At 37.6% G+C, this 19,648-nt stretch overlaps 1 protein-coding gene across 27 annotated transcripts in view; it reads left to right on the top strand.

Annotated features, from left to right (window-relative positions):
* The window catches only part of tns1b (tensin 1b), a 252,192-nt gene that overhangs the window by 110,517 nt on the left and 122,027 nt on the right, over positions 1-19,648 (top strand). For 5 of the 27 annotated variants that reach the window (XM_077215651.1, XM_077215649.1, XM_077215646.1 and 2 more), the window contains exon 1: positions 11,880-12,471. The exons of 17 other annotated variants lie outside the window; for them this stretch is intronic. In XM_077215651.1, coding sequence (XP_077071766.1) covers positions 12,451-12,471 — 21 coding nt within the window. In that variant the 5' untranslated portion in view covers positions 11,880-12,450. Of the gene's footprint in view, positions 1-1,012; positions 1,158-11,879; positions 12,472-19,648 lie in introns of those variants that run through there. 5 more of the 27 variants (XM_077215656.1, XM_077215654.1, XM_077215653.1 and 2 more) reach the window with 4 other exon arrangements.

Here is a 19,648-nt window from a genome sequence, read left to right as displayed (position 1 = left end):
ATCCATCTATACGACTATCTGTTCAAACCCTAACTCATTTAACTCATTTTTTACCAACATTCAGATCGTTTTTCCTTTTCTAGTTAAAATTTACAGTCATGTGCATTTATTTAAATTTACATTTGAATTGCAATTATGAATCTTGTTGATACTGTATGCTTAGTCTTGGCAGAATAGATCTGCTACGCTTCTGCTGCTGTTGGTTATTGCTGTAAGTGTGGGACCTTTCTACTGCCAATACATACACAACACGCTGCTGTGAACAAGTAAGACATGCTGGTGCTGTACAAAATAGCATAAACAAATGACCGTAGCAGATCTATAGAGGTTGAGCTGGGGAAGGCGAAGGGTTTCTAAAAGTGCGCTGAAATGCTACAGCAAATGATGACCAAGTATTTGAAGGTTGAGCAGAGAGCTCATTGGCTACTGATACAGCAGCAACCAATCAGCTGTGCCCAATAGAGTATGACGGGATTGAAAGCAGATTGAGTTAAGAACCTATCAGTCTGCGCCATCTAGATTTTCATGACAGAACTTTGTATTTCAGCCTCAAAAATTTAAAATGCATTCTCAAATCAATTCTTAATGATGTACCTGTGACAGTACTGTGTGTGTTTTTATGTCTATTTCTTTCTATTTACCTTGCATAGTATGTTGCATATCTGAGGAGGAGCGTCATGTTGCATAACCAGACTGTTGGCATAAAGTTTGGTCCAGTTTGCCATTTATTCTGACCAAGCACTGTTTACTTGGAGAGGAAACATCTGCCTGATTGTCTGATTGAACAGAAAGCCCCCAAAAAGACAAAGAATAATTATATTTATGTATACATTATATTAATAATACTTTGTTTTAATAAATAATAATGATTAGAGATAATCCATTATCAGTAGAGTTTATCGGCTAAAAGTTAGTGTACAGTATGTGCTTATGAAGTTTGAAGTCTGTTTGAGGTGTGGTTGACAGGAAGTATGTGTGTTCTGGCTTCTGAGCAGCAGGATCTCCTGTACACACACTTTCCTCCCCATAAAAATTTACAGTACAGTTGAAGCGGTTGTTTAGTACCAAAATACGATATCATGCATTTGGAAGTGAAGGAATAGGGAATAGGACTTTCATCTTCAGTTAACAGCGTTCAACAGACTCTGTGGTACCAGGTAAGGCACAAGCCAATGTGCAACAGTGATTTACTCGCACTCTTCAAGATGTGCAATTCTTATTCATCACATTAAGTTGTATAATGATTAGATGATAATGATTCCTACGGAGTTCAGTGTTGGTATTTGTTTTCTGTATGGAAAAATTCTATACCACCCACTCTCTTTAGTTGGTGGTGACCCATTTTTACAGTGGCTTTGTTAATTCTGAACACATGCTGAGTATTTTCTAGCTGTGTTTTTTATCTAGCTGCTATACAAGCCTGTGTCCATGCAGTAGGCTGTGGAGTGTCATGCCTCATTTGGATACAGTCCTGCAGCAAGCTTTACTTTAGAAGTGGTTTGCCGTTCTTTACCCCTATTCAGCTAATGCAGCTACAGCACAGGTCATTGCTTCATGAGTTGCAAGCTGCTTTCTCCTAGCCTCACCCTGGCAGTGCCTTTCAGCAAAATTTCATATCCCATTCTGGGGACTTTCTTCAGACTAGTTTGTCATTAAGGAGGATTTATGTCTGGTATGTAATAGAGAAGTTTTGGGTGAACATGGGTGGGTGAAGTGGTTATATAGCCCTATGGGGTGCTGGCTAGACTGGGTTTGGCATGGAGATGAGCTTGGCAGGGTATAGCAACCATTATAACTATGAAGGACATGACCCCCCACTTTTAGAAATGACTAAACTGAACCCCTCCACTTTTTGGAAGATAGTCATTATGTTTTAAAAGGTTTATTTCTCTTGAGTGCAGTCCAAAGGAAAAATGCACGTGCATTTTATGAAAAATGTGAGCGGTGTTTGCTCGGTACAAAACTCGCTGTGGCAATGCTAGCATGTATACTGGGTGGTTTCCAGGGTGTACCTATGCCATTTCTAAGGTGTTCTACATTGAAATGTTGTTTGTATTGTGTATAGTTACTTCACTGCTCCCAGACGTAGAGGGCAGAGCGAAGGGTTTTGGCCATTAGCTTCTTCCCTAAGACTCCACTGTTTACCTCTTTCCACCCTGAGTCCCTCTTCTCTGGCTCAGCTCCCAGTCTTTGATTCTTGTCGGTATTTCTCAGGTTTTGCACGTCCTCAGTCTCCTCCTGCTGAAAACAATGCCTTCACATGGGCTTCTTGCTTTTAGGGTGTGCCCATTGACTATAATTGAGCTGTTCTCATCAGGGTCCCTTCTGAAGTTCAGATCCTGTACAACAACAAGCCTTTGTAACTCTAATTATGAAAGGTAAACAGTTTCGCAGCCTAACAGATTGTGAAGGCAGTGACAGATTGAAGCATTTGATGTTCAATACTGTTGAAGAGTGAGACGTCTCTTGAAGGAAGTGAACTCCCTCTGGTTTTTGGGACGGTACTATGATTTCCTGAGATTTATAGAGTAAATGGATTGAGATGGAAGCCAAGAGGTGATGATAGTTGTCATTCAGCAGAGGAGAGAGAATAATGATTCGAAGCATATGAACCCAGACTCCCTCATCTGCTCAGTTGACTGATGTGATTATATGTTCAATCACATTATAAGTCACAAGTCACACACATTATTTTTCATTGATTTAAAAAAAAAACAGCTTTGTTTTCAATAAAGCAAGTCTGTTGCTCTGAATAAGACTGGCCAATACTTTAATATTTACAATACATATTTTTCTTGCATTGTTACATTAAGAAACATATTGAATATCACAATGATTGTAATGCACTTTTTATTTGGCCATTAAGACCATATCATTAAACAAGGTTTGCTTTGCAATCAAAATTTAAGTTTATTTAAGTTTAAGTTCAATTAATTTGATTATTTTTCTTTATTTTAATAAACCAATTCAAAACTGAATCAATCATTACTCAGAAAGGCTGTTTTTAAATTTGTAATGTATTAAAATGACTAAAAAGAAACATATTTTGTTCCAGATGTTTTAAGCCGGTGCTTGACATTCGTCTCATTTCTGAGTTCATGAGGAGTTAGTCTCTCTCACACAGCGGGATCATTGACCCCAGGAGACACATTTTGTGATGTGAACACATGTACCTGACTTACTGACAAGAAACACCAGAGCTTGCATCATAGTATCAGATGTTAAGTTATGAGCATATCCAGATGGGATATGCAGGAATTTCTGTGGAGTGGATTGTTAAACGGAGCAAAGAGTATAGAGTCTTATTGATAGATGAAGGCATTAAAAATCTGCCATAATATTTAATTTCAGCATAAAATGCCACTCACAATTTAATATAATTCTGTAATGTGTAAAACAAACAGATTACAGAGAGAAAAAGTCAATATACAATGAAGGGAAAAAAATAAGCTTGGTGGGTTTTGGGGGCTTGGTGATGTCTGCTTAATAGGAATGTCTGAATTCTGTGTGTGGTTTTACCTTCAAGAGAATGTGATATTACAGTGTTTCATCTCACTATCATCTATTATGTGTGCTATATAGTATATGAACTTGAGACTTTATGTAGGGATTATGATGGTACACAAGCTTTGACCCCAGCTTGTCATATAGGACATGATGAATGAGATGTCTACATGGTGAAAGTGAATCTGTACGGATTACTTGGGGTTCTGTAGCTCTGTTATTTGAGTAAAATTAGATTCAGGTTCTGATTTTTTTTTTTACAGAAATCATTTGCAGGGACATTTATGAACTCAAGGTCTTTGCATATCACTTATTGCTTTGCTTCTCCATATTGCTGACTTTGTAGTTTTTGCACATCCTGTTCTACATCAACACTAGTTTTTGTTATATACTTCTATTCTAGAAATCCATGCAGAATTAATGATATGTTAAATGTGTATCATACCACAGCTCAAATCGATATATTGGTGTCATATGATTTCATAGTCTTTTCATTTGTTGATACCTTTACCGCACACTTGAAGCACACTTTAGCTCTAAAGTCAAACGCTCGTTGTTTGAGAGAACATGCAAAAAGGAGTTAAGCACACTGAAGGAGTTACACACTTCTGAACATGACTTGCACCCTAGAGGGCCATTTGTTCTGGTGAAGTGTTTTCGCATGGATTGTGTCTACAATCAGAGGCCGAAGAACAACCCAGGCTCACTGGAAATACGTGACTCTACATTATTAGACTCTACATACAAATCACTGGAGTTTCCAGCTAAAATGAACACTAGAAGCAATAAAACACCAACAAATTATTAATTTTCACACAAATTATGATCACATGGGCAGATTATCGATTAATAAAGACTAGATTTTGTATGGATTTTCTGATGTAGTAAAGTTGCACTTGGTACTCTATTGCACTTGCAAAACGGAGCACTTGGGTATTCGACAAAAGAGCTTAAATCCATGAAAAAACAAGGTAAAATTACGTGGTTTCTTCAGCAAATGTGTCTTTTATATCACATTTTCTTTCTTCAACACTATTGGTTGAGTTTAGTGTAGGTTGTATGCAATTTTCAAAAGTGATAGTGTTAACCTTTTAGCGCCACGCACTGGACATTTCACTTTAAAACTACATACAACAAGAAGCTTGATATATTTTTTGTCATGAGCCTTGGTTGCTGAAAAGCTTGTCTATTTGGGATTTCTCTGTCAGATTACTCATCATTCATGATTTATGTGTTCCTCTTCCTACTCAATTCTCAGCATAGATACAGTTTGGAAAACAAACAACAACACCCAAACTGGTTGACATGGAGTAATCAAGACAAGGAGGAAATATGTCAACAGCAGGCCAAGTGAGTAACAGCCATTAGTCCCAGGAGAAAGAGCAGAAGAGAAGAGAATACGCATGCTGGAAACAGAGACAAATAATATTTGTTTTATTAGAACCAGACAGTATCATGACATTGGCACTGCCATGAGGGATATTAGAGTGTATTATGAGTTCCTCTGTTGAGTGGAGCTCAGTCAGACAACATATTGTTATTGACCAAACTGGAGTAAGATTGTTTTCAAAGTGACATCGCCGACTACTCGCCTGGCATGCATAATACTGCGTTTTTGCCAATCCGTGTGAATGGGGATTGTTTTGACAACGTGGCTGTCTATACACCAAACTTTTCCATTTTTAGTACATCGTTGTCGTGTAAATGTAGCATAAAAGTCAGCAGTCTTGCACCGGGATGTTTCTTTTTCTGGGCCACAGGAGCAGCATTAAAGTTCCTGTCTGTTCTCCAACCCAGAGCATTCTCTCTTGCTGTAATTGTTGATTATTTTCATTGCTTGGCATTCGTTGGCTTGTCTGTGTCTCTAGGAACTTGATATGTGGACATAGTCATCACTCCGCCAGAGTGTGTGAGTCCGCATGTTTTTGATGAACGTATGTGTGTACATTCTGTTGATTCGAGCGGTGTTGGGTTCCTGCGGTGAGCCTGCCTATGAGTAGGCTTGATATTGCGTGACCTTATTGAATTGGTCTTCACGGATAAAACCGTCTGTTGAGAGTCATAAAAACAATTCCATTCCATGTATGGAATCATTGTACATTCACAATGCATTAAAGGAATAGTTCACACAAAAAATTATTCACACTCACGTTGTTCCAAACTTGTATGACTTACATTATTCTGTGCAACTTAAACTAAATGATGTCCATGTAACATTGAACTTTCATAACCAACAAATGTTTTGGCTAAAATAAATAAATAAAATAGTAATAATAATGCAACAGTTTGCTCCAATCTTCAAAAAAAATTTGTCCTTATCCCGTCTTATGCAAAGCATAACATCCACTGACTACTTTTTAAAGTTAAAACAGTCAATTAACACAAAATTTCAATTTAAATTACACATATAATGTCAACGGAACTCATTAAAATAATGTTTGCAAATTAAAAGGTTTAATTGAATCAATACATTAGAATTTGTAACTTTGAACCATGCATTTGTTTAAGTTGTGGAAACAACTGAATTTATTTTTAGAATGTATGCTAATAAATGCTTTTAAAATGTCTTTAAAAAGTCAAACCGTTTCAAAATGTCATGATGGTGAGTGAATGATGACAGATTTTTTTATTTATTTTGGGGGGTAAACTTATCCCTTTAAATACAAGTGGGTTTGGTTAATCATAGCATCAACAACGTATGCACACACTGTAAAAATAATCATATGATCAATGAGTTATGACAACATGTATTTTTACATTGCTTTAACTCCTCAAACTAAGTGAGGAATTTTCAACATTTTGCCGACTCATCAGTTCTAATCTACAGCATACAGTATTGTCCAGAAGCCGTGTCCAGAGGGGATATTTGTTTTTAATGACCATACAGGTTAAATTAAACCATCAAAATATAAGGAACATATGTTATTTTTGTAAATATTTTAAATACAGTATGATCGAAGAACAAAACACCAAACTTTAAGGCATTTATCTGACAAAATAATTTAGCAAAAAAAGGGAAACTAAAGCAACAGTTTCATTTTATTATGCACAAAAAAATACATTGGAAAAAAAGCTCAAAGAAAAGGGCACACATTGACTACGACATAATCTGTTATTAATTTTCAGTTGGTTCTCTCTTGTTTTTTTATGTGTTCAAAAATTCGTTGTTTGACAGCCTGGTCTTATTGGCACAATTTGGCATGTTTCATTACATTATCACAAATAAAACAATTAACTCCAAGCATGACTATGCAAAATGCTTACAAAACCTTTAAACAGATTTTTTTTCAATAATATTTGAATAAAGGGTGAAGATGTCAATTTTCCTAAGCCTGTCATCACTTTCTGCCACTACTGTACGTGAGGAGTGAGTGATGTTCTATCAATCATTACTACCCCGCTGCTTAAAGAGAGCCTCAGGAATTCACAGTTTGTTGAATGTGCGCTCCATATGTGACTATGAACGTACGGTGGGCTGCCTGTTCACACACCTGCCTCTCTGCAGGGCTCTGATTGGCCCCTGCATGTTCCAGCAGGACGTTCCTCCTCGGAATCACGGGAATGTTCCAGTGTGCTGACTGGAAGAATGGTTCTTGTTTTGGGACCACTTGGGCTCTTGTGCCATGGTAGACCTGGCATTTATTTTTCATTACACTATTTACAGACATTAAACACCATCCTGAGTGTTACTTATAGCCATAACAATGCTTATTACAGGCAGCACCAAGAGGATCATTAAAGATAATAAAATCCAGGACACAGGAAATATGTCAGACTCATAACATGCCGACATCTAATAGGGGATTTTTGCAGGTCTTCGTTCTTTGTTTGTGTTTCTGTTGTTGTTCGTGATCAAAGATGCATGTGTAGTCTTCTGTTTTGCTGAAGTGTTAATGATCGTGTTTACTGTACATGCAGATGAAAACTTTAGAATTTGGTCATATGCGATTATGTACGCATCATGTAAACATGTTAACCTGATTGCTTGATTAAAATAATATTTCAGTGTCTAGAAATTCACATACTGTGAATCGCCTTGCATATGTCAATCAGAATTTCATGTCATGTAAATATCTTATAAGGAAAACACATTGTTTATTTATATCGATGTATATCCAAACAAAGTAATTCTGATGCTAGTTATGAAATGTCACAACATAATATCGTATATATTGGTAGTAGTTCACCACAAAGGTAGTGATAGTGTGCACTTCTTTTTGTAACACTATGCCTTACGCTCTCGCAAGCAAGCGAAGTCCACATCAAGTGCTGCATTTGGGACACGGCCAATATCTTGCTATGGGATAGTTGTGCTTTCCCTCTGCTCTTCTCCTCCTCTTTCGTCAGGCTTGTCATTAATGCTGGATTCTGCGTCCCACATCTTACCAACATCTGGTAAGGGATACTCCGAACAGACATCTCACTTTGAAGCTGACATCTTCTGTATAATTATTTTGATATCAGCAAACAAAACAGCTCATGTTTTCCAATAGGATGGTGTGCTGAATAAAAAGACCTTCAGTTGTTAGCTTTGTGGAAACCACCATCAGAAATGCTGATTAGATGGCAGGAGTGCACATGGTCACGCCCCAACAAATGATTGTCTGTATTTTTAGGAGCACAAAGAGCTGTATTTTTCAGAATCAACCTGGAACATTATGATTCAAGTTGTTTCCACATGAAACAACAATTATTAGGCATAAGAATGGAAAACCAGTTACATATGCACAGGAGTGCAAATAACTAGTAAAAATAAACAATGTGTAGAAGAAAATGTGGAGCAAATTCGCTTTTGAGTACCAAGTACCAGGAACACGTTTACTTACTGGAGAAGGATTTTTATCCATCTCTGGTAAGATAGCAATCATGATGATAAGTGTGTTCATTAATTATTAGGGGATCGCAGTTGATCCGTGATCTGTTCGGACCAGGCCCAACGGTTTGGCACGCATGTGATTCACGGATCAACCATACTAGAGTTATAGTTTTTTATATGGACGTGGTTTGTCTTGTCAATTTGCACATTCAAATTTATTTAAACACGGAAGAAGAGGCGAGAGAGGGATAGAGAGAGAGAGAGAGAGAGAGATCGAGTCTCAGACTGCGCCCACACATACACACAAAATTATGTAACAACATCCGTCACGGCAAGTATTGTCTCGGTTATGTCATAAGTGAACTGTTGAGAAAGAAACCGTATGTGTATGGCGGCAAATCAATGTCAATAAGAACCGAGCGCACAACTGATGCTGGCGCGCACGGTAAATGACTTTCGCGAGAGGATAACAGATCTACACGCAAGGAAACGGCAATTTGCAAGCTCATTCTTACCATGCGCGCGCTCATGACATCTCCTCTGCACGCAATACAAGCCTTACAATGAAAAGAACAGGACTTGCAATGCTAATAACAATGAAAATGCGTTATTACAGTCGGTAAATATCTCTTAACAACACAATGCAATCACTAGTAAGACTTTCTGTTAATAAAGTATCTGGTAAGAATATATTCTACATTAACAATGCATTAAATCACATTACACATTAATAAACCAAAATAAATAAAACAAATCAAGTGATATCTCAAGACAAGTGAATTACAAGTCATTGGACATGCGTCCAATCACAACTGACTTCCGGAAAAGGGGAAGTAACCAATGACATTTGAGGTTATTCAAACAGTAAGTCCCGCTCCTCGACTGCCAAAAATAAAAGGGTTTGAGGGAGCAAAAACAGCAGGCGAGAGCAGATCAAGCGCGAGAGTAAGAGCTTGTGGAATGATCGTGTGTACGCACGAGAGCATGTGGAATGATCATGCGTGTGCGCGCGAGAGCGTGTGGAATGATCATGCGTGTGCGCGATGGCTTGTATTGCGTGCAGAGGAGATGTCATGAGCAGGCGCAGGGTATGAATGAGCTCGCGAGTTCCCATTTCCTCGTGTGTAGATCTGATATCTGATCTGTTAAGTCATTTACCGGGCGCGCGAGCATCCGATGTGCACTCGGTTCTTATTGACATTGATTTGCTGCCATATATGTGTGTCAGTATATTCGGTCCGTGTATTCGGTCTTAAAGTGACAGCAGCCTGATATTGCTGCTGTTGTCTGTGACATTAATGAAAAAAAAATAAAAATAAAATACAGCTTTAACAATGATGAAACTATATTTAATTTATACTTTGAACAAATACTGTTATAGTGAAGAGAGCAGTCAGTTTATTAAATGTTTATATTATATTATACATTATTATATTATTACGTTATATTATATTATACAGTATTATATCATGTCATATCATATTATATTCATTTTATTTTTTAATATGGTGTTCAGAATTTTTTTGGGGGAAAACACATTATTTTTATCAGTACACAACTATTTTTTGAATGGTCATCAATAGAGAAATATGCTGTTTGTCCACACAATGATGTAGTTATGGACTTACTGAACTTCCTGCTGATGGTAACCAGCCAAACCCTGACCAGGGGGTAATGGTAGTTATGCATGTTGTTTCGGCTGTGACATCACTGCTCCCTGTGGTTGTGTGAGGCTGTTGGTCAGTGAAGGGGGGGAGGTGTGTAATCTGAACGAACCCCTTCGACTGGATTCAATAGAGAGCACATTGTGCCGTGCTTCTCGGAGTCTTCGTAGGAGCATGTTCACTCCGGTCCGACTTCAAAGAGAGAAACCCTGTTACGCTAATAGTTTGTGTGCCGTTCGTGAAAACAGATAATGTTATCTGCTCTCGTCATCAGAGCTCAGATAAACCTTTGATAAACCAATTTGTTGGCTTTGATGGTCGGCTATTTTTCAAAAGTGAAAAACATGAAACTTTTTCATGTACATTGGATAATTACATTGCAAGGATGTTTTTACGTCACTTTACATTGATTATGTGCTGTAGGGCTGCACAATTAATTTAATTCAATTGTGGTTATTGCCTTTTTAAATTGAATTTAGTAAACAGTCATATTTATTACTCAATATTATTGTCTATAATACTCAATATTATTGTCTTACCTAATCAATCAGCCCTAATGTGGTGTTGTAGTTACTAAAGGAGAATCAGAATTGAAAATAAGTTTGTATCCTGAGGGCAGAAGGTCACAGCCCTAAACCTGTCAGTATCTTCAGTAATTGCTTTGGTTGTGTCTGGTCTCAAACAGCCCTGAAGCCAGAATTAAATTCCATGCTGTTAGTGATGCCGGTATCATCATTTGCCTGTTTTCCTCAGAAGTTTGAGTGACCGTGGTTTGTTTTTATTTTTATGGCTATTTATCTCTATTATCTCTATTTATTTTTTATTAAATTAAGATTACATTAGAAAATCTCTATCTATTTTGCACTTCTATCTAGCATTTATTTACACCCCAAATATGGAATTACATTGTTTTGATTTGCTGCTTTGCTAGAACTGGTATTTCCTTCAAACAAATCTAGTGTTGTTGTTTTTTGTCTGAAATCCATCAGATCCGGAGCATCTTTCAGAAAAGCACAGACTGCTGGATGTAGCTCAAATACTCTAGCTGTTTTAAAGTGGTTTGTTTTATACGTCAGAGTCAGTCTGGGGGCAGAAGTACTGAAGGATCTGTCTTGTTCTTCAGATCAGCTCTTCACAGTTACTCACGCTGAATGCCGTTTCTGAGGCGCTCCTCTACGTAACTTGTCAACTCAAGTTAAACCTGTAAACTGAGAACTTGATAACAGCTAGAGAAGGAGAGGGCTGAAGAAGAGGTTTTTTGTCTGTCAAAACCAAGTCCAACCCACAAAACCCTGTGGGAATTTCAGCTGTTTTTTTGTCATTCTCATTTTACATTTTACATTTACATTTATTCATTTAGCTGACGCTTTTATCCAAAGCGACTTACAAATGCTATATATGTATATATATATATTTATTTATTTGCATTGCAGTAATTTCAGTCTGGCTAATTGCTATGAAACTAATGTCACAATGCCTAATTTCTTAATGGTCCTTAAAATAACACATTTTATTAAATAATTTTATTTTGCGGTATCTATCAGTCGTGAATTATTTAGCATTCATCTTTATTTCTTATCCTTATTCCATTGTGACGATGAATAACTGGCTAAATATACAGCACACACACACACACACACACACACACACACACACACACACACACACACACACACACACACACACACACACACACACACACACACACACACACACTGTTTACAAAATAAGAATAAATAAATCACCATTTATAAACATTCAAACGTTGCCATTCCTGATGAAGTTATTGGCCAGCTGATGTGTAACTTTGTTATATTTATTCACCAAAGCCATATTTTTCTTTCATTTGGCGCTTGACAAATGTTAATTTTGGACCTAATGTATATTTTTCTAAGATTTTTTTCCCCTCTGTCTGTTCCATAAATGCTCACATAGAGAGAGAGAGAGAGAGAGAGAGAGAGAGAGAGAGAGAGAGAGAGAGAGAGAGAGAGAGAGAGAGAGAGAGAGAGAGAGAGAGAGAGAGAGAGAGAGAGAGAAAAAAGGGAGGGCAAAAAAGTGCGAGGGAAAGGAGAATGTCAGTTGCCTGCAGCTAGACTTGGCAGATTCCCGTGCCGTGCGCTCGTTGGGTCTGAAGGTGCTGCATCTGGATCTGACCTGCTCTGGTAGTCCATAGCCATATATAGTGTGAATATCTTTTATGATCCTCTTTTTTTGGCTAGAGCGAACAGGGAATGTGAGTCAACATTTCAGCCTTTCTCAGGAAGCCAAGAAAGCAGACGTGTTTGCGCACACATCTACACACACACTTCTGCTTGCTGGATTACACTGTGTGTTTGAGAGAGGTGCGCTGCTCTGCCTGTGAGTCGTACCGGACGATCCTGTAAGACTCTCTGCTTAGAGGAGAATGCGACGCTGGGACTGACAGACACACACACACACACACACACACACACAAACACGCTGAGGATGGCCACCGCTGTGTATCAGGTAAGGAGATGGTGACATGGCTCGCTGTCGCTGAGAATGTTGCCAGATATCTTGGGAATTTTAACCTCATTTGCTCTCGCAGCTGCGCGTGTTTGTTTGCTTGTTCTCTGTGATAACAGAGTGTGTTCTCAGGCGTGTTTAAGGAAAAGCTCAGACTGCAAAACGTGTTCTTTAGAAGTGAAATGAAAACAGTGAAGCTGCTCTTGTTTATTATTTACCCAGTCAAAATGAAAAGTGTGGGACTGCTGTGGTGATGCTGAGAGATTTAGCCACATTAAACACTGGCTTTGAATGTGACTCAATGCTTCACTGTGATTTTAAAAGGAATAGTTCACCTGAAAATTCAAATTCTGTCATTTATTCACCCTCATGTTGTTACAAACCTATATGATATTCTTTCATGATGTTTTGAAGATCAGTTTATAGCATCAAACTCCACAAAATGACAGGAAACACAGTTGAATTAGCAATAAAGTAGTGTATATGACTATATGTCAAGCCTTCTGAAGCCATCAATAGCTTTGTTTGAGGAACAGAATTAAATTTAAGTTATTTACTGAAAAACTTCCCCTTCACTTTAGCTTTTAAATGTCATTTATCCTCCAAATGATGAAATTATGTCTTGTTGTCGTGGCATCTGACTGAACACAGTGCATCTAAAGATATTAAATCTGAATTTATACACAAGGTCTAGTAGTTAGCCTTCAAAAGTCTTATTATCCTTCAAAATTTGAATCGAAATGAGTTAATAATGACACTAGCATTACAGCATTGAATCAACATTGAACTGACTTGAGTTGAATAATGACTCTGTTGTATAGAGCTGCTTATAGCTGAATTGAACCTGTTTCATAGCTGATTATCTTTTCAACATTGGCTAAGTTATTGAACTGAATCGAAACAACACTAATTTAGCTGAATAATTGTGTATTATCTTCTTGTATTCCTGAATTTCTTTTTCTAATTGATGAATTTTACAACATGAATACTGTTATTTTCCTGTTTATTACCGTGAAGCAGCTTTGAAACAATCTGTATTGTAAAAAGCGCCATATAAATAAATGTGACAAATTTAACCTAATTGTACGGTTGCCAACTGAAGGCAACTTGCTGCATTAATGTAGAATGTTTGCCTGTATTCTGCAATTTAGAATTGCTTTGAACGTGGCTTGGATTTTCGGAACTTTCAGATTTAAATATTAATAGCTCAGTTTGTTGTCAGTGTTGTGTGAGTGAGTCTTATGTCTGGTCAGGAGTCATTGTGGTCTCCCAGCGAGGACACTCAGCTTTGATCCGGGTCTCTGAGTGGCATGTTTTCAGAGCTTCCCTTTTTACTGTAAAAAATGCGGCTGACAGGATGACAACGCTGCTGTTAAATGCTGAACAATAGCCATCCCCCTGTGGCACTGACCAGCACAGCGTGTGGCTTTCTATTGTGTAGATGCGCATCTCACCAGACCTGTCAAGAACAGGTCCTGGTCATATTTCACCCCAAAAATAATTAAAAGAAATAAGACATTTTCTAAAATAATATGCAGCCAATATTTAATTTAATTTAATTAAATTTTTATTATTTGTATTTATTTATGTATTTTAATAGTGGTCACATTTTTATCGTGAGATTATTTTCTTTGGAAATAAAAAAAATAAAAAAAAATAATACAGGAGTAAAACATCTCTACACTTTTCTTTATGCAATAATATATATATATATATATATATATATATATATATATATATATATATATATATATATATATATATATATATATATATATATATATATATATATATATATATATTCTCCTTTTGAATTTAGGGTGAAATGTGACCTGGACATGTTTTAGTGAGATTCATTCTTGTTCAAACAGAGATTTTTCTCCATTGACCAGACATAACCTGATGACCCTTAGGTCAGGACAGGCAGTTGTGACCTTAAATGTCAAACACCAGACTCTTTAGTGTTGATTATTTATGATACGCCAACTACACTAATTTGTTTATGACATCAACAGTTAGATAAACTTTGGCTTTTCAGTGTTTGAAAGACAGGTACATGTTATTACAAATTCTCAGTTGGCAAAACTGATGATAATCTAGTGCTAAAAAGCCATATTATGCCATCTGTGCACACCCATGCAACATGTATAGTTCTGTTTGTTCCCCTTTCGTCCATTGTACCTCAATTGTGCATGGAAAAGAATGCACACTTTGTTTTGGCACGTTTGCAGATGCAATTTGAACTCATTTGGCTCAAATTGAGGGGAAAAAGAAATAATGCTGTTGTGAACACATTTAGTGTATTTATCATTATCTAGAGATAGCGGGAGGGGGAAATAGATGGTCTCATTTTCTCATGATTGCATCCCTCATAACAAATGTGTTTTATTCCCCAGACTCCATTTGAGCTTTTGCATATTCTTCTCCTTTATCAGTCCCCAGAATGTTCCTTTTTGATAGCCAGAATGCTCTAAAGTGCATAACCCTTGAGTTAATAATTGGGAAGCTCTTGATGATCATCTTCTGAATCAGAACTGTAGAGTATTTGATCTTCGTGCAGCTCTGTGCAGGTTTCATTGCACGTACACTAGTAAAACTATCAGCTGATTGAGCTTAAAAACCTGCAATGACTGCGGCGTGAAAGAAGGAGATTTGCTATCACTCAACAGGGCTAATTATTTGACCATTTCGTTAGTCCCCAACTAAGCTGTCTGATCGCTGCAGACCCCGTTTGATGTTCAAGGCTGTTTTTAAGAGAAAGTTACTATTTCTCCCAGTGAGAAATAAGACTTATTGGCTGGCCCACACTGAATCTGCATCAGGAAAACTCCACAGAAAGCTCTTCAGAACTGAAGCTACCCTTATTCATAATGTTATACATATCCTATGCCCTCTAAATGTATTATTTTTTTATATGATTTTCAATTAAGTGAGTTGACTGCTTACCAATAATGGTGCTTTACACTAGAGTTTTGTTACAGAATTTAATTCAAATCTTAGACCACATACTTTTGTATCTGGAAGTGATCCATCTTAAATTGTGGAAGTGAACCACTATTTCAAATTACTAATTCATTAATAAATAAACCATTTAGAGTTTCTGCATTAGCTGTGGACAGACAAATTCCTCACTCAATTTAAAAATGAAAATTTAGAAAATTTAGAAAATGTAAAAAGAGCTGCCTGGACCTATTGGCCAAGTTTGGCTGTATTCACTCTTGAAAGGTTTGGTTTGATTAAAGACAACTCTGGTGCGATTGCTCTGTAAGTGTACACCAAACAAGCGGACCGAAAGCCATCTTTTTTTTCTGGTGCGGTTCAAATATGAAAGCAACACGGAGCAAAGAAATCTAAACAATCCAAAAACAAGACGTGATGTCAAACATACCTGGTTCTTCTCAGGAGCTACATTGTCCATCACAGTTCAGTAAAGGTGTCGGAAACACCATCTCCTTGCAGCAGATCTTCGTTTCTGTGCAACCGAGGAATTCCTGGACTTCTTTACACATTTTAAAATGTCTCAACGAGTTCTTTGCTGGTAAAAATACAATCAAAAATACAGTTTAGCCCAGCACACAGCATTGCTCTGAATGTTCGGTAAGTTCTGTTGCAAGATATACGTCATAAAAGCCTTTTTTTTGTATCTCTACGTTCTAAGCGAACTAGCACTAAATGTATTATTTTCTTTTTGGTCCAGATCATAAAACACCAAAGAGAAATGAACTACAAGTGTGAACGCACCCTTTGTGGCTGATTTGTATAGTAATAATGGTTTTGTATAAGAGGTTAACCAGACTTGCAAAAAAAAAAACACCCTTTCTCTTGCTTTGTCTACGTTTGATCTCCAGGTAATCATGGTCGAAAGAGATACTAGCAGCTCGGTTGAGCTCGGAGCAGTTTTCTCCAGCATTCCTCCTGTTGGCTTCAGCTGTGATTTAGAGGCTCCTCGAGCTCCTCTGTAACTGCAGTTCCAACATTTCCCGCTTACACATAGAGAGGCAGATGAGTTCAGATCCACAGCACCCTAACACTGTCCAGAGTGGAATTCAATGTGATAAATGTGTGTTTAAAAAACGCACTGTTATTGAAGTTCAAGGATCATTTGATCTCATGGATGGAAGATGTATTTAGTGTCGCCTTGGATTCCACCCGATAAATAAATCAGCATCTCTGCCGTTAGAGAGTTTGGCCAGCCGTCGAACAATGAGATCAACACACGATCCTCAGCGTTCCTCCTAGAAAAGCTGTATCCCATGTTCAAATATACCAGCGAATTATGCAAAATGCATAAATAGAAATTACAGTGATGCAGGTAAATGACAGGAGAACTCACTTGTAAATTTGAGAGTGCTGTTAAGCTTGTTTACATTCTTGTGCCATGTTTTAGCATCATACCTGGGGATCTTTACCACAAATTCATACTGTGACAAAACACAACTTTTTTTTCACGATGGATGAGAATTGTTTTAAGCTTTTTTTCTTAGAATTTTCAGAAATCGTATCAGGGGAGAATTAACACTTATTTCCACATAACATGCTATTTACAGTTTTTGTGACAACCCATCGTGTGAGGTTCTGCAGATGTTTGAGTTATGACCAGACTCGTGTGGAATCTGCACTTGCAGAACTTTCTGCACGATTTAGTGTATTTGCTCAATCACTACATCATTACATTTTATTTATATTGACCATCATGCACTTTAGATCAACCATAGATGTAGATATAGCAAAAAATGGCTGGGATTAACACACACTATTGTTCAAAAGTTTGCTAACACATATCAAAATAAATTAAAAGATAACTAGCATTGGGTATTTATTGCTTTTTCCAGTTATACCAAACTCATATCGAACCGTGACCCCAAAACCGGGGTACGTAGCGAACCATGACTTCTGTGTGCTGTTACACCCCTAGTGTATATGTATAAATATTTGTAATTTATAAATAGAATTTTTACAACAACAACAACAACAACAACAACTAAAAAAATCTTCAATCACAGAGCAATACAATCTCTCAGGCCCTTGTTTGTTTGTCTGTTTATTATAGATTTTGGCTAATTTGATTATATTTCAGCTCCATTTAAGAATCTATTGACATTCATTTTGCAGAATTCTGTAGATTTTGCCCCAAAATATCTGGGCAAAATCAGTCTGGGCCTGATCATGCTGTTATCCTACCATCACATACACCTAGTTACTTTTCCATTCCGCTTTACGATCCTCAGACAGATAGACTTTCCCGTAATCCTTGTTGACTGCCATGTTAAAAGAGCCACTGTTTTTGACCGGCACCAGAGAAAATGCATTCAAGATGTCAACATTCTCCAGGGTTGTTCAATTACAGTGCCAGTGAACATGAAATCTGACAAGATAGCCAAAATGTAACCAACATGGGGCTGTTTAGATTGGGGCCCAGCTTTTCACGAGGTCACAGCAAATTAGCAGCGATCTTTAAGAGGTTTTCAGGCATTAGCAAGTTGAAGTCTGTGTCCACCAAACGTTTGGAGGCTGCGAAGGTTGGGAGGAGATGCTGACGAAGGCAGAAACACTCGCCATGGCATTCCTGCGTAGAAGCCGAGGCTCTGGGACTGATTTAAGACCCCTGCAGCATCTTCTCATCCTGCAGATTTAAACGGATGAATGCGTTGGCTCTGCGGAAACAAAGCTCCGCCGCTTGCTTGGGTTGTTTATCACTGCAGGCTGGCGGGTGGCACGTTCTGCACGCTGGGGCTGATGGAGCACCCGTCATGAAGATTGGGATCACACGAGTCGGAAAGTACACGGCCGGTTGCAACAAACTACTTAAGATAAGAAATCCCATCATAAACGAATAATCACTAAGGGTTTTTTCTTACCTGAGGAGTTTGTTGCAACCAGCTGCAGATGACAAAGATGTGTCAGAAAGACCGAAATCTTCACTTTAAATACAAATAAGTCAATTAGTCTGTGACAATTCAGATGAATTGGGTTTTATTTGTATTTGCAATGTTTTAAGTAGTAGTAACGGTCGCCCTGTCAACAAAACATATTAGTCGTTATAATGCGATTGATCAAATATAATTTGTAATAGGACACTATATTTGTCAGGCCAATTAATCAATTGATATTTGAAAGTCAGTTACTGATTAAAAATTCATCATGTAATTTGTAATCAGTAACTGACAACAATTTGTAAGTTATCTACACACACACACACACACACACACACACACACACACACACACACACACACACACACACACACACACACACACACACACACACACACACACACACACACACACACACACACACACACACACACACTTTTACTTAGCGATATAAATGGGGACTCTCCATAGACGTAATGGTTTTTATACTGTACAAACTGTATATTATATCCCCTTACACTACCCCTAAACATACCCATCACACAAAACTTTCTGCATTTTTACAATTTAAAAAAAAACTTGTAATTATTTTATTTTTATACCAGATTTACAAATAAGGACATCCTAAAGGGAGGTTTTTGGTGATTTTGGTCACTTCTGGGTAAAATTTTTCCCCCCTTTTTGTACGGAGTTGTCAGGACAATCATCCACAGCTTTAAATATATCTGTCAATACTGCACAAAAATGTGCTGTTTCATCACTTCAACAAAAGTAAAAGTAATACATTAGTGAGATGTAGTAAACTGTAAGCAGTTTCTGATGCCAAAAGATTTGGCACCTGCTGTTACAGTACTGATGTTGGCCATAAAGGGTGTACAGTAATGGCATCTTTGGCTTGTATTCTGCTGCTCTAATGAATTGTCCGTTTGGATTGAGTTGGTGTGATTGTGTGATGCATTAAGCAGGCATTCAGACAGAAAGGACAGTGGTTGAGGGGCTCTCAGATGGGTGGAGATCACTTTTCATAGTAGCTTTAGCAGAGTTGGCACACCGTAGATCTACTAAGAGGCCCACAGGAAGTCATTTGGGGCAAAAATAGTTAAAACATCCTGCCTTTGGGCCACTTGCACACACTGGGGCTTCTATTCTGACTAAAAGAGGTTGCAGTGATTAAAAATCGGAAGTTATGAGGAACTATAATGTTCAGTGGCTATAATTTATTTACTTACTAAAGTTCCAAACCATGTTATATTAAACAGCATCGTTCAGACAAACCATAATTGCGTGCATTAACGGGACATTTT

This window comes from Siphateles boraxobius, unplaced genomic scaffold (assembly GCF_051911475.1).
Source record: "Siphateles boraxobius isolate OS27281-9 unplaced genomic scaffold, OSU_SipBor_1 7, whole genome shotgun sequence".
In the NCBI taxonomy this organism is placed as follows: Eukaryota; Metazoa; Chordata; class Actinopteri; order Cypriniformes; family Leuciscidae; genus Siphateles; species Siphateles boraxobius.
This window is presented reverse-complemented; position numbering and strand designations above follow the sequence as displayed.